Here is a 15,425-nt window from a genome sequence, read left to right on the forward strand (position 1 = left end):
GGTCTGGAGACTGGCTAGGCAACTCCAGGACCTTAATGTGCTTCTTCTTGAGCCACTCCTTTGTTGCCTTGGCCGTGTGTTTTGGGTCATTGTCATGCTGGAATACCCATCCACGACCCATTTTCAATGCCCTGGCTGAGGGAAGGAGGTTCTCACCCAAGATTTGACGGTACATGGCCCCGTCCATCGTCCCTTTGATGCGGTGAAGTTGTCCTGTCCCCTTAGCAGAAAAACACCTCCAAAGCATAATGTTTCCACCTCCATGTTTGATGGTGTTCTTGGGGTCATAGGCAGCATTCCTCCTCCTCCAAACACGGCGAGTTGAGTTGATGCCAAAGAGCTCCATTTTGGTCTCATCTGACCACAACACTTTCACCAGTTGTCCTCTGCGTCATTCAGATGTTCATTGGCAAACTTCAGACGGGCATGTATATGTGCTTTCTTGAGCAGGGGGAACTTGCAGGCGCTGCAGGATTTCAGTCCTTCACAGCGTAGTGTGTTATCAATTGTTTTCTTGGTGACTGTGGTCCCAGCTGCCTTGAGATCATTGACAAGATCCTCCCGTGTAGTTCTGGGCTGATTCCTCACCGTTCTCATGATCATTGCAACTCCACGAGGTGAGATCTTGCATGGAGCCCCAGGCCGAGGGAGATTGACAGTTCTTTTGTGTTTCTTCCATTTGCGAATAATCGCACCAACTGTTGTCACCTTCTCACCAAGCTGCTTGGCGATGGTCTTGTAGCCCATTCCAGCCTTGTGTAGGTCTACAATCTTGTCCCTGACATCCTTGGAGAGCTCTGTGGTCTTGGCCATGGTGGAGAGTTTGGAATCTGATTGATTGCTTCTGTGGACAGGTGTCTATTATACAGGTAACAAGCTGAGATTAGGAGCACTTCCTTTAAGAGTGTGCTCCTAATCTCAGCTCGTTACCTGTATAAAAGACACCTGGGAGCCAGAAATCTTTCTGATTGAGAGGGGGTCAAATACTTATTTCCCTCATTAAAATGCAAATCAATTTATAACATTTTTGACATGCGTTTTTCTGGATTCTTTTGTTGTTATTCTGTCTCTCACTGTTCAAATAACCTACCATTAAAATTATAGACTGATCATTTCTTTGTCAGTGGGCAAACGTACAAAATCAGCAGGGGATCAAATACTTTTTTCCCTCACTGTATATTGACAAGACAGTCAAGTGCCGCTCTAACAATGGAAATATGTCCTCAGGTGAGACCCTTCTAGCCAATGAGAGGGCAGATACGCATATGAACTTTCAAGCCATAGAGATGGATAGAGGACTCATCTTTGTATCTTTGCCATTATAGCATCTGTGATAGCATGGGCAGCGCCATTGAGGCTATCTCCATTTTGAAGCGGCCAATTTTCTTAATTGGCTGATTGCTCCCAACTCATAGGAATCCCGACTCAGTTTACTACTTTTAAATTATGGAAGTCCTCGATGACAATGTCCATGCTAAAACGGGTTATATACAAGATGTCCGTTATGACAACATGCACAACGCCTATAGTTGTTTTTTTCAAAGTTGTCAAAATGCCACGTGCGTCCACTTTTATCAGTGCATTCGTAACAACCTAACCATTATGAAACTTCTATTTGATCAAATAAGCCTTACTTAGGAAATTGGTATTTACATTTTAACAGTCATTGACCTCCATACAAAAATTCCTCACTTCGTGGGTGTTTTTGTGGACAGATTTTGGGTGGAGTAAAACCTCTCTCTTCGCCGCTTACTCTTGGGAAAGTGGTGATTCTGGGGAAATGAATCAACTAAAGCTAGGAGGAACCCTAGATTGTCAGCAGCATGATACATCTGTGAGTGTTGTAGTAAGTGTAATAAATGTGGCATAGTTAAGCAGACCAATTTAAATAGGTGTACGCTGTAAGCTTCACCTTAGTGAAAATAGTGTACAAACTCACTTATGTCTATGTCGACTCAAGCAGAAAACCAAGGATTGATCAGTAACATGAAATGTGCTTTCTATTCAGCTTCTCCCTCAGCCCCAGCTGAAGCTCACCAACAACCACATTCATGATAACCACGGGTATGGCGTGACCATTGTTGTTCCTGACAATCTGTACAAAGTGAGTGAGGACCTGGAGCAGACAGCCAGTGGCAACAAGAACGAGACAGATCATCTTTCCAAGGCCCTGCAGAAACTCAGCTTGGAGATCACCACCAACAAACTGGAGTACAACACCAAGGGCGATGTTGGCTTGCTGCACAAAATGTGGGTGGATTCCTGAGTCTAGGATTGCAGCGTAAATGTGTTGTACACAATGGTTAAAACAAGTTTAAGTAACCAGACCTTTGACAGACAATTCACTATTGAATGTAGCTGTTTGCTCAGTATCTTCCCATGTAACAGATGTTACTACTTAAGTCGATTATTTTTCTTGTGTTCATGTCCATTTAAATGCTTTCTTTATGCACTGGCCACATAAATGTGCACTTTATATGAACAATTAATTAAATCGTTTTGTCAAAATTGTGCTCCTTTTTGTGCCTTCAGCGGAAATGCCAAGGAAATCTTGCGGTGTTGGAGAAAAGTATTTTATTGAATTGATTTCTTTAATGATCATCTTTAAGTTATCACTGACAAAATGAAGCTCATGAAATGAAATATTTAACACTAACTAATCCAATGAGTCGGTCTAAAAGACAATACAGAGAATGGATGATCCATATAGCAAAGACTTAAAATTGTTCATTTATCACACCTGAAACCCCACCTCTAAAAAAAAGATATAGATGTACTATTGTAAAGTGGTTGTCCACTGGATATCATAAGGTGAATGGACCAATTTGTAAGTCGCTCTAGATAAGAGCGTCTGCTAAATGACGTAAATGTAAATATGTGGGCCAATAACCTTGACTTCATAGTGGTGGTGGTGGTGGGGTGTCACACAATGCACAACTAAAACAAAACATCCTTAGACATTTTTCTAATATTACAGTAAAATAAACAAACATATTATGCATTTTTATATACAACATCCAAAAAGTTACATGCTCTAATATCCCTGACCCTCCCTGTATCCACCACCTCCACGGTATCCGCCACCGCTTCCTCTGTTACTTACACCTCCTCTGTACCCTCCTCCACTTCCATCAAACCTGCCCATTTTACGAGGACATAGACCATCGCCAAAACTGATAAAGACAGAAAAACATGTAAACCAGCTGCATTTGGTATTCAAAACAAAAAGTAATATGCTGTGGTATTACTCACCGAGTGGAGTAGATCATACCGTGCACAAATGTTGATAACCTACAGAGAATAAACTAATCCAATAATGCCACTACAAGTATGTATGTTATGTCATGTTTATCGGACTATGGCTGCTAGAGCTTTGGTCAAAAGTAGTGCACTATGTAGTGAAAAGGGTGCCATTTGGGACAGAATCTCGATATTTTCCTACTACCCTGAGCTGAGAAGTCAGTCATGTTGATCTTACCGTAGATTGTTGACCATAAGGTTAAGCCCGGCTGCGGAGGGCTTGGAGATTTGGCGGATGATGTTGAGCATGCGCTCGTTTGTGGGGTCCAGCTGTCTGATGTACTCAGGGTCTTTGATGACTTCCACAACAAGGGCCTCCATTCCAGCCCTCAATGCAGCTATGCAGCCAGCCACATCATGAGGTATCTTCAGTTTGATCCTGTAAATACAGATGGTGGTTTTATTTGCTTCACCTCACAATTGATGCTTAATCTAAAACCCTTTGAAGTATTCTAAGTAAATATGCAGGAAAAACCATGTTTCCACTATTGCACCACTTTAAAGATGGTAGCTACACTCACCAATCATCCAGCTCAATGATTTCCCCGTTTGATGTGATTTTCTTGGAGGCAAATAAGATCAGCTGGAGTGGGCTGACTAGTGTCATTCCTTTGGCGGAGATGGCTCGAGTCCGGATCTGGTGGAAAACAAAAGACGAGTGGTCATGAATTGTAGTAGTAGTGTTAACTGGTTGCGTGCAGTCAGACTGAATTGTACACCAATTTACAATAATAGATTGTCATCGAACACTGACAGGGACCCCGTTAGCTCACATTTAAGCATATAAATAACCGGTACACAACCTATAGAATAGTAAAACCGATGACACACCAGTATATTCATATTATGTAGACATCGACAACTTCTAATTTGAGATCATACCTTTTCGCTAAAGACAAAGAACGGTGATGGGTAGGTTATGTCCTGGCTGCTGAAGGCGCAGTTATGGATGAGGGCATTGCACCCCTCAGTGGTGAGAATCTTCCTCTTCTCCTTGTGGTAGCACACGTTGGGATAGGAGCCGTATGTCAGGAGAGAGATGACCACGTCAAGGTGGTTGTCAGGTCCAACGTTGTTGAACATCTGTGTCATCAAGCACTCTTATAAAAAGACAAAAAAACAGTAAACTATTTCAGATGTGATTGTAAATTATGCCAATACAGCTAAACAAATTGTGTTGTTCACATAGCACCCTATACCCAATAAAGTGCACCACTTTTGCCCAGGACCCATAGGGCATTTGAGACAGACAATTTACCCTCAGGGAAGCCAGAGTTGATGAGGATCTCCTTCAGCTGCACTTTGGCCTCCCAGGTCATCCTTAGTGTGGACATGTTGAGCCTCTTGTGTTCACAGAATCTGGACTCCGCATCCTCACCTCCCGTTCTACAATGAAGTTAACAAGCCTTTCTAACCTTAATTTTCCAGGTAGTGAGAGAGAATAGGAGTGTTTCAATCTAATCCATAAGAGGGGATTGGTTGTTTTCTAGATGTACATGTTGCATGTTTCTATGAAGCCAGGACTCACCTCACATCGTCCCAAGCCTGGAAGACTGACAGCAGTGTCACGTGGTCTGAGAAGCGGGTACCAGCAAAGTTACGGTGCACGTAGTGCAAGCGCTTGCCATCATTGATGAAGGGCTCTGGGAAGCATGACGCTGCGGAGATGGTGCACACTGCATCTCCAACACTAGAAAGCAGAGCAGAGAAAGCACCAACTACTGAAACCATTTCTCATTGGAAACATAAAACAGTGTATGTGTATAGCGATTTGTCAATATGGAATAGTATCTTAAGGAAGGATAGTATCTTAGGGAAGGATTTTACTAAATTCATGCATGACTTCTGATGCAGCACTCACTTGAATATGCAGCCCATACTCATCATCTTTCCCAGCTGTGGCTCGATTGGAAGCTTTGCAAGGATCCGACCAAGTGGAGTCAACTCGTCATTTGTGTCCAAGGTATCCAGTTCTAGTAGACAAATATTGAAGAACCGTAAATGCCAACACTATTCAAGGTTGTTGGTAATGCTTACAACAATGGGCCTCATTTAGAACTTGAGGAAAAAACAATCTATTAAAGCTAGAACCTCAATAGAAACAATAAAGCGGTTACCCCTCTGTTGGTATAAAGCTGATGGATGGGTCTGGAGAAATGTAACCAATCAAATTCATAGACAGAGCTATGGATGCAAGGACTGACCATCCATGATGTCAACATTGTAGTTTTATTCTGTAAGAATCAATGTGTTTAATATACATTCATTTATCAGTCCAAAAATGGATGTAGCAACTAAGGGTTCTAGCTTTAAGGTCAAAGCTAAAAGACTAACCTTTCAGTGTGTATTCTGCCTCGATAACTGCGCCCAGGGGAGGGGGCTCGATGGCCTTGGAAAATAAATGGCCAATGGATCCTAGTCTCAGCGGCTTGATGCTCAGGGCTACCTCATGGAGAGGAGTACGGAATACCTCAGGGGTCATATGGGTCTCCAGTCTGGAATGAAGAAAAGGGTAAGCACAGAAGCAGAGGCATACATTCTTCACTTGTGTTTTTCAAATCAAACTCATAGTTTGACATACAAGGATAAGAGTGAATAAACAGGGCCCATATCCATAAAGCAGCTCAGAGTTGTAGTGCTGATCAGTTTAGCCTTTTACATCATAATTAATATGTTTACATGGAAGGGGGGACCTGATCCGAGATCAGCACTCCTACTCTGAGAGGCTTTTTGAATACAGGCACAGACGTTTGGCATCTCTTTAATTCAATAAAGGTTGCAGTTCAGAGACGCACTTGTCAAAGCATGCTCTGCTACACAGATAAAAGCAGAAGCCAGCCTGGATGCGGCCGGCCCGACCCTTCCTCTGCTCCAGGTTGGTTTTGGAGTCCCAGACCATGGTGTAGTTGGTCATGTTGTTGTGAGACATGAACAGCTTCACTTTCTCCCTAAGAGAAAACACACCATCATGGGCGGTCATTAGTAGGGTTGAATATTTTGCCGGTATTTTACAAACGTTCCATCCCGAGAATAAATCACTTTTCTCCCAGGTAACCCGGTATTTCCTACCAAAACCGGAAGTGTCATTCAAAAGCATTATAAAGCATATACAATTGGCCTGGAGGTTGTTAGAGCTTTGATAGAAAATTTAAGCCTGACACTAGATGTATTTAATGTATGGCTCAGTTAATGAGCCCAAGCCCAAAATATACCAAATGATTGTGCCGTTATCTGATACACACACACACGCACGCTACTGCACATTACGCACGACAGAAAAATAAAATCCCATAGACGTAGCTAACTACAGTGCATTCGGAAACTATTCAGACCCCTTAACTTTTCCCACATTTTGTTACAGCCGTATTCTAAAATTGATTAAATTGTATTTTTTCCTCATCAATCTACACACAATACCCCTTAATGACAAAGCAAAAACTGTTTTTTTAAGAAAACTGAAATATCGCACTTACATAAGTATTCAGACCCTTTACTCAGTACTTTGTTGAAGCACCTTTGGCAGCGATTACAGCCTCGAGTCTTCTTGGGTATGACGCTACAAGCTTGGCACACCTGTATTTGGGGAGTTTATCCCATTCTTATCTTCAGATCCTCTCAAGCTGTCAGGTTGGATGGGGAGCGTTGCTGTACAGCTGTTTTCAGGTCTCTCCAGACATGTTTGATCGGGTTCAAGTCCGAGCTCTGGCTGGGCCACTCAAGGACATTGAGAGACTTGTCCCAAAGCCACTCCTGCGTTGTCTTGGCTGTGTGCTTAGCGTCATTGTCCTGTTTGGAAGGTTGAAAATTCGTCCCAGTTCGGCAAACTCCAATCTGGCTGTCATGTGCCTTTTACTGAGGAGTGGCTTCTGTCTGTCCACTCTACCATAAAGGCCTGATTGCTGGAGTGCTGCAGAGATGGTTGTCCTTCTGGAATGTTCTCCCATCGGGTACTTGGCCACCTCCCTGACCAAGGCCCTTCTCCCTGATTGCTCAGTTTGGCAGCGTGGCCAGCTCTAGGAAGTCTTGGTGGTTCCAAACTTCTTCCATTTAAGAATGATGGAGACCACTGTGTTCTTGGGGACCTTCAATGCTGCAGAATTGTTTGGGTACCCTTCCCCAGATCTGTGCCTCGACACAATCCTGTCTCGGAGCTCCACGGACAATTCCTTCAACCTCATGGCTTGGTTTTTGCTCTGACATGCACTGTCAACTGTGGGACCTTAGATAGACAGGTGTATGTCCAATCAATTGAATTTACCACAGGTGGACTCCAATCGAGTTGGAGAAATATCAAGGATGATCAATGGAAACAGGATGCACCTGAACTCCATTTCATGTTTCATAGTAAAGGGTCTGAATACTTATGTAAATAAGAGGGATTTTTTGTTGCAATTTTTTCGCTCTGTCATTATGGAGTATTGTGTGCAGATTGAGGGAAAACATTTATTTAACCAATTTTAGAATAAGACTGTAACGTAACAAAATGTGGAAAAAGTCAATGGGTCTGAGTACTTTCCAAAGGGACTGTATATGCTGTCTTGGGTAAATATATTAAACTAGCTCCAGTAGGCTAATCCTTTTGATCGGGAACTGTATTACTGTAATGTATTATATGGACTGGAATATGCAAATCGTTCAAATCTTGATAAAGCAGGGAGAGAACATGTGATTCTGGTGCAGCACATGCGGCCTACAAAGTTAGGCTAGTAAATTTGATTTTCATTTTGAAATACAGTACCAGTCAAAAGTTTATACACACCTACTCATTCCAGGGTTTTTCTGAATGTTTTACATTGTAGAATAGTAAGTGTAGTAAGTGTAGTAACCAAAAAAAAAGTGTTAAACAAATCAAAATATACTGCTCAAAAAAATAAGGGAACACTTAAACAACACAATGTAACTCCAAGTCAATCACACTTCTGTGAAATCAAACTGTCCACTTAGGAAGCAACACTGATTGACAATACATTTCACATGCTGTTGTGCAAATGGAATAGACAACAGGTGGAAATTATAGGCAATAAGCAAGACACCCCCAATAAAGGAGTGGTTCAGCAGGTGGTGACCACAGACCACTTCTCAGTTCCTATGCTTCCTGGCTGATGTTTTGGTCACTTTTGAATGCTGGCGGTGCTTTCACTCTAGTGGTAGCATGAGACGGAGTCTACAACCCACACAAGTGGCTCAGGTAGTGCAGCTCATCCAGGATGGCACATCAATGCGAGCTGTGGCAAGAAGGTTTGCTGTGTCTGTCAGCGTAGTGTCCAGAGCATGGAGGCGCTACCAGGAGACAGGCCAGTACATCAGGAGACGTGGAGGAGGCCGTAGGAGGGCAACAACCCAGCAGCAGGACCGCTACCTCCGCCTTTGTGCAAGGAGGAGCAGGAGGAGCACTGCCAGAGCCCTGCAAAATGACCTCCAGCAGGCCACAAATGTGCATGTGTCTGCTCAAACGGTCAGAAACAGACTCCATGAGGGTAGTATGAGGGCCCGACGTCCACAGGTGGGGGTTGTGCTTACAGCCCAACACCGTGCAGGACGTCTGGCATTTGCCAGAGAACACCAAGATTGGCAAATTCGCCACTGGCGCCCTGTGCTCTTCACAGATGAAAGCAGGTTCACACTGAGCACGTGACAGACGTGACAGAGTCTGGAGACGCCGTGGAGAACATTCTGCTGCCTGCAACATCCTACAGCATGACCGGTTTGGCGGTGGGTCAGTCATGGTGTGGGGTGGCATTTCTTTGGGGGGCCGCACAGCCCTCCATGTGCTCGCCAGAGGTAGCCTGACTGCCATTAGGTACCGAGATGAGATCCTCAGATCCCTTGTGAGACCATATGCTGGTGCGGTTGGCCCTGGGTTCCTCCTAATGCAAGACAATGCTAGACCTCATGTGGCTGGAGTGTGTCAGCAGTTCCTGCAAGAGGAAGGCATTGATGCTATGGACTGGCCTGCCCGTTCCCCAGACCTGAATCCAATTGATCACATCTGGGACATCATGTCTCGCTCCATCCACCAACGCCATGTTGCACCACAGACTGTCCAGGAGTTGGCGGATGCTTTAGTCCAGGTCTGGGAGGAGATCCCTCAGGAGACCATCCGCTACCTCATCAGGAGCATGCCCAGGCGTTGTAGGGAGGTCATACAGGCACGTGGAGGCCACACACACTACTGAGCCTCATTTTGACTTGTTTTAAGGACATTACATCAAAGTTGGATCAGCCTGTAGTGTGATTTTCCACTTTACTTTTGAGTGTGACTCCAAATCCAGACCTCCATGGGTTGATAAATTGGATTTCCATTGATTATTTTTGTGTGATTTTGTTGTCAGCACATTCAACTATGTAAAGAAAAAAGTATTTAATAAGATTATTTCTTTCATTCAGATCTAGGATGTGTTGTTTAAGTGTTCCCTTTATTTTTTTGAGCAGTGTATATTTTAGATTAGTCAAAGTAGCCACCCTTTGCCTTGATGACAGCTTTGCACACTCTTGGGATTCTCTAAACCAGCTTAACAGGTGTGCTTTGTTCAAAGTTAATTTGTGGATTTTCTTTCCTTCTTAATGTGTTTGAGCCAATCAGTTATGTTGTGACATGGTTGGGGTGGTATCCAGAAGATAGCCCTATTTGATAAAAAAACAAGTACATATTATGGCAAGAACAGCTCAACTAAGCAAAGAGAAACGACAGTCCATCATTACTTTAAGACATGAAGGTCAGTCAATCTTGAAAATGTCAAGAACTTTGAAAGTTTCTTCAAGTGCAGTCATAAAAACCATCAAGCGCTATGATGAAACTGGCTCTCATGAGGACGGCCACAGGAAAGGAAGACACAGAGTTACCTCTGCTGCAGAGGATAAGTTCATTAGTTACCAGCCTCAGAAATTTCATCCCAAATAAATGCTTCACAGAGTTCAAGTAACAGACACATCTCAACATCAACTGTTCAGAGGAGACTGCGTGAATCAGGCCTTCATGGTCGAATTGCTGCAGAGAAACCACTACTAAAGGACACCAATAAGAAGAAGAGACTTGCTTGGGCCAAGAAACATGAGCATTGGACATTAGACCGGTGGAAATCTGTTCTTTGGTCTGATGAGTCCAAATTTGAGATTTTTGGTTCCAACCGCTGTGTCACTGTGAGACTCAGAGTAGGTGAATGGATGATCTCCGAATGTGTTGTTTATGCCGTAATGAATAGAGGAGGTGTGACGGTGTGGGTATGCTTTGCTGGTGACACTGCCTGTGGTTTATTTAGAATTCAAGGCACACCTAACCAGCATGGCTACCACAGCATTCTGCAGCTATACACCATCCCATTTCGTTTGCGCTTAGTGGGACTATCATTTGTTTTTCAACAGGACAACAACCCAAAACACACCTCCAGGCTGTGTAAGTGCTATTTGACCAAGAAGGAGAGTGATGGAGTGCTGCATTAGATGACCTGGCCTCTACAATCACCTGACCTCAACCAGATTCAGATGGTTTGGGATGAGTTGGACTGCAGAGTGAAGGAAAAGCAGCCACCAAGTGCTCAGCATATGTGGGAACTCCTTCAAGACTGTTGGAAAAGCATTCCATCATGAAGCTGGTTGAGAGAATGCCAAGAGTGTGCAAAGCTGTCATCAAGGCAAAAGGTGGCTACTTTGAAGAATCTAAAATATATTTTGATTTGTTTAACACCTTTTTGTTACTACATGATTCCATACGTGTTATTTCATAGTTGTGATATCTTCACTATTATTCTACAATGTGTAAAATAGTAGAGATAAAGAAAAACCCTTGGATGAGTAGGTGGACAGGATTGTATCGAGGCACAGATCTGGGGAATGGTACCAAATATTGTCTGCAGCACTGAAGGTCTCCAAGAACACAGTGGCCTCCATCATTGTTAAATGGAAAAAGTTTGGAACCACTAAGACTCTTCCTAGAGCTGTCCGCCCGGCCAAACTGAGCAATCGGGGGAGAAGGGCCTTGGTAAGGGAGGTGACCCAGAACCTGATGCTCACTCTGACAGAGCTCTAGAGTTCCTTTGTGGAGATGGGAGAACCTTCCAGAAGGACAACCATCTCTGCAGCACTCCAGCAATCAGGCCTTTATTGTAGAGTGGCCAGATGGAAGCCACTCCTCAGTAAAAGGTACATGACAGCACACTTAAGAGTTTGCCAAAAGGCACCTACTGACTCAGAACATGAGAAACAAGATTATCTGGTCTGATGAAACCAAGATTGCACTCTTCGGCCTGAACGCCAAGCGTCACGTCTGGAGGAAACCTGGCGCCATACCTACAGTGAAGCATGGTGGTGGCAGCATCATGCTGTGGGGATGTTTTTCAGCGGCAGGGACTGGGAGACTAGTCAGGATCAAGGCAAAGATGAACGTAGCAAAGTACAGAAAGCTCCTTGATGAAAACCTCCTCCAGAGCGCTCAGGACCTCAGATTGGGGTGAAGGTTCACCTTCCAACAGGACAATACCCCTAAGCACACAGCCAAGACAATGCCGGAGTGGCTTCGGGACAAGTCTCTGAATGTCCTTGAGTGGCCTAGCCAGAGCCCGGACTTGAACCCGATCAAATATCTCTTGAAAGACCTGAAAATAGCTGTGCAGCGATGCTCCCCATCCACCTGACAGAGCTTATGAGGATCTGCAGAGAAGAATGGGAGAAATTCCCCAAATACAGGTGTGCCAAGCTTGTAGCGTCATACCCAAGAAGACTCGAGGCTGTAATCGCTGCCGAAGGTGCATCAACAACTTACTGAGTAAAGGGTCTGAATACTTATGTAAATGTAATATTTCCGTTTTTTTTATTTCTAAAAACTATTTTTTGCTTTGTCATTATGGGGTATTGTGCATAGATTGATGAGGGAAAATAACTATTTAATCCCTTTTAGAATAAGGTTGTAACGTAACAAAATATGGAATAAGTCAAGAGTTTGAATACTTTCCGAAGGCACTGTATATTAACATGACAATATCAAAACAATTCAATGTGTCTTCTGCTTAGGGCCGACCCTATTTAGTCGACTGATCGATTGTTTGGTCGATAGGCTGTTGATCGACCGAGATTTCTTTAGTCGAGCAGTAGCAAACAAAGAATAATAATATATATTTTTTAAATCATGGTGTACAAGACACCTGTCTGATACGTGCCCATCTGAGTGGACTGATCCATTGTGGAGGCCGTGGGGATGGTACAGTCCATCAGTCTAAGACATGTGCTACTGAAATTGTATATGGTTATATTATGTAAGAAAAGTGAGGAGAGAGGAAACCCCAACTTAATTATCTGGTATTATTTTTAATTGATTTAGTGTTGTTTACACTGTTCCAAATAAAAAATAATATAACAATAACCCTCATTTTTCCTTGATCTACTTCTTGTTAATATTACTATCATTATCATCATCATCATCATTATTATAATAATAAGTAATGTTATTATCATTAGTAAGCTTAGTATAGCAGCCTTGTATAACCATCGAGCTGTAGGCCTCAGAGCGCATCCTGTTTAGTCTTAATACCGTAACTTACTTAGGCCTATATTTCAATACTTATAAAGGCTACTGTATCAATCAATATTTTATTCATTTATGTCATTACACAGAATACGAGTCAATCATGATTTGACATGCAATCAAGCATTTTAGTTTTAAAGTAAAATAAAGCGACCATTGAATAAGTAGTGTACACAATAAAGAGGGAAAAAGCGCTCCATTTCAGATATTGCATTCACAAATGGATGCAACTGTTTTTGATCTTTGCTGTAATAAAGGTTTTACAACAGACTCTCTAGTATGCGTAGAATTTATTTGGTGTTGTTTACATCGTTCAAACCGGTCAGGAAAATGATATTGTAGTCTAACAGCACCTGTTTGGCACAGATAATATGCACGCAGTGCTTGCTCCTTACCTTTCCTGATCTCCAGCATTTTCCACAACTAGTGAAATTTATTCCACACATCTGACTTCCCTTTTACCTCCTGAGCAACCAGTAAACATTCCCCCGTTTTGATTTTTTTGTCACGTCCTCTGCATCCAATTTTGCTGTCACATGTGTTACGGTGTTCAGAGTTTGTTATAAGCAAATTTTTTTAATGTAATTATGAAAGGCTAAAGGTCAAGCCCTATTGGTCACGTGTATGAGATGCGTACCTGTGTCATGTAAAGAGTGCAAGGCTTGAGGGAATTCGGGAATGTTTTCCGAAACAAATTAGGGATTTCGGTAACAGAACTTTTCAGTCAGAAATGGCTGTAATTATGTTGCAGCTTCAGCAACACGGACAGCGCGATACAAACTGTTGGTGTATTGTGGTGGTCGCTGCAGCAGGGAAGAGAGAGAAAAAAACGGGTGCTAGTCACCCAGTCACTCGCTGTCTGAGCCAGGCCCGGCACAATCAAATCAATTGCGGTCAGACTCCCTCTAGTCATTTGTGTGTCTTAATTATTTCATCAAACAATTTGCTTAAAGCATCAGACAAACAGTGCATATAGTTGATTTGATTAAACATTTCAGTTGTTGATGTGTGTAGAGGGTCCCTGGTTCGAGCCCAGGTAGGGGCGAGGAGAGGGACGGAAGCAATACTGTTACACCTAGTTAAATAAAATAATACCTTGCTCAGCTTTCACAACCAGGTGAGGTGGGATAGGTCCACTTGGAGGAAGACTTCCAAAGCCGACGTTGCCTTTATCACCCTCTCCTCCCCCACAGCTAGGCTCACTGAAGTCAGGTACACTTACCTATAAATATGAAATGTATTTTTAATACGTTATCACCACATGTGCATGACACAATGTTTTATCTTGAAGGATAAAAAAGCATTAGGTGTAATATGTTAATAGCTGACCCCAAGGGCTTGGACTTGGGCAAGATAATTGACTAAGTCTCTGGCAGCATTTGCCTGTGCATCCTTCTTATTGGTGGAGTTCCCCATTCCAGTGTAGTTGAATCCCTCAATACTAACCTTGGAAGAGGAACATAGGTCAAAATATGAATGTTATTTACCTGATCATTGCTGATGCAGACACATTTTAAAGAATACAACTGACCTCACACAGAAACTTCTGCCGGTTTTTGTTTCCAGCTCCTCGAATGTCATAGCTGGATGTAAGTTTCTTCTTTCCACACCAAGCATACAGGAAGTTCTTGATGTGTGCCATGGCGGATTTGTGGATCTCTGTAGGAACAAGGATTAATTGGCCGTGTTCGAGAGGATCAAAACCGTAAAGTATCATAGGTAAATTGTGACTGACCTACAAATAATAATGAGTTATTTATGACGCATTGTTCTATGTATATCAGTCAGTCGGCAGTCGCCTGCAATGTCGAACACTGACTTTATCAAATATTGTCTATTATATTGACAAGATAGTCTTATGACCGCTCTAATAATGGAAATACGTGTTGTAAAATATGGAAGGCAGACGAGAGAGGGAAGCGAGATCAGGTGGGACCATTCTAGCCAGTGAGAGTGCAGATAAACGTCTGAATGGGCACATTGATGAAAGCACAAGAAAATCCAAGCTCAGGATGCTATTTTAGCTAGCTAGTTGACTAACAATATCACCGATGTGGGGACTCCGTTAATGTGTATTCATTTATTCGACGTAGCTAATGTTAGCTCGTTTAGAAGCTTAAGCTTCTGTACTAACGTTAACGGATGTTGCATGGAAATTATGGATATGACCAGCTAGCTAAATACATGACACAATTAGTACGAATTGTATTTGTACGTTGCTCATTTTACACACTCAAGCTCCACCAGATACTTTCTTCAAACGAGCCGGCTAGCAAAAACAAACCATTCAGACTGCAGACATGTCATGAGCACGAACTGGGGCCAGAGAGGAAGAGGAGATAATCGTTGCCTGGCTAGGACTACTGGAGACAGCCAGCCAAAGAGAGCCCCCTGGCAGTAGGCCCACATAATTAGTCATTAGGATCTCTATGGGCAGAACGATGACTAGTTGCCGGACTCAAAACCCCAAACCTAGAGCAATGTGGGTAGCAACCAATGCTGTGGCAACCAGTCTGCCTAGGCTTAAATCTACCACATTTGATCGGTCATTGAGGCCTTCCAATCAAGCTGACAAGTATTTTTGTCATACCCTGTTCTACTAACTGTA

The 15,425-nt window shown here is 43.0% G+C and overlaps 1 protein-coding gene across 1 annotated transcript; it reads right to left on the minus strand.

Annotated features, from left to right (window-relative positions):
• Window positions 1–1,245: 1,245 nt before the first annotated feature.
• On the minus strand, window positions 1,246–15,279 carry LOC106569111 (ATP-dependent RNA helicase A). The gene is made up of 12 exons (XM_045693665.1): window positions 14,349–15,279; window positions 14,147–14,263; window positions 13,918–14,039; window positions 6,096–6,248; window positions 5,635–5,795; window positions 5,162–5,273; window positions 4,829–4,990; window positions 4,559–4,686; window positions 4,183–4,400; window positions 3,822–3,937; window positions 3,479–3,679; window positions 1,246–3,173 (listed from the first exon to the last, which is right to left on the minus strand). Exons 1-12 carry the CDS (start codon window positions 14,532–14,534, stop codon window positions 3,035–3,037), a joined length of 1,815 nt encoding a protein of 604 aa, XP_045549621.1. The 5' UTR covers window positions 14,535–15,279; the 3' UTR covers window positions 1,246–3,034.
• Window positions 15,280–15,425: the final 146 nt, after the last annotated feature.

This window comes from Salmo salar, chromosome ssa14 (genome assembly GCF_905237065.1).
Source record: "Salmo salar chromosome ssa14, Ssal_v3.1, whole genome shotgun sequence".
Lineage (NCBI taxonomy): Eukaryota > Metazoa > Chordata > Actinopteri > Salmoniformes > Salmonidae > Salmo > Salmo salar.

What these genes read in the sequence shown, in the direction of transcription:
- LOC106569111 (XM_045693665.1), bottom strand. Translation starts at nt 14,534, where the DNA reads ATGATACTTTACGGTTTTGATCCTCTCGAACACGGCCAATTAATCCTT. An exon ending in CAACTCTGGCTTCCCTGAGG is followed by an intron (nt 4,401 to 4,558) that starts GTAAATTGTCTG and finishes TCTTTTTATAAG; the next exon opens with AGTGCTTGATGACACAGATG. An exon ending in ATCATTGAGCTGGATGATTG is followed by an intron (nt 3,680 to 3,821) that starts GTGAGTGTAGCT and finishes CTGTATTTACAG; the next exon opens with GATCAAACTGAAGATACCTC.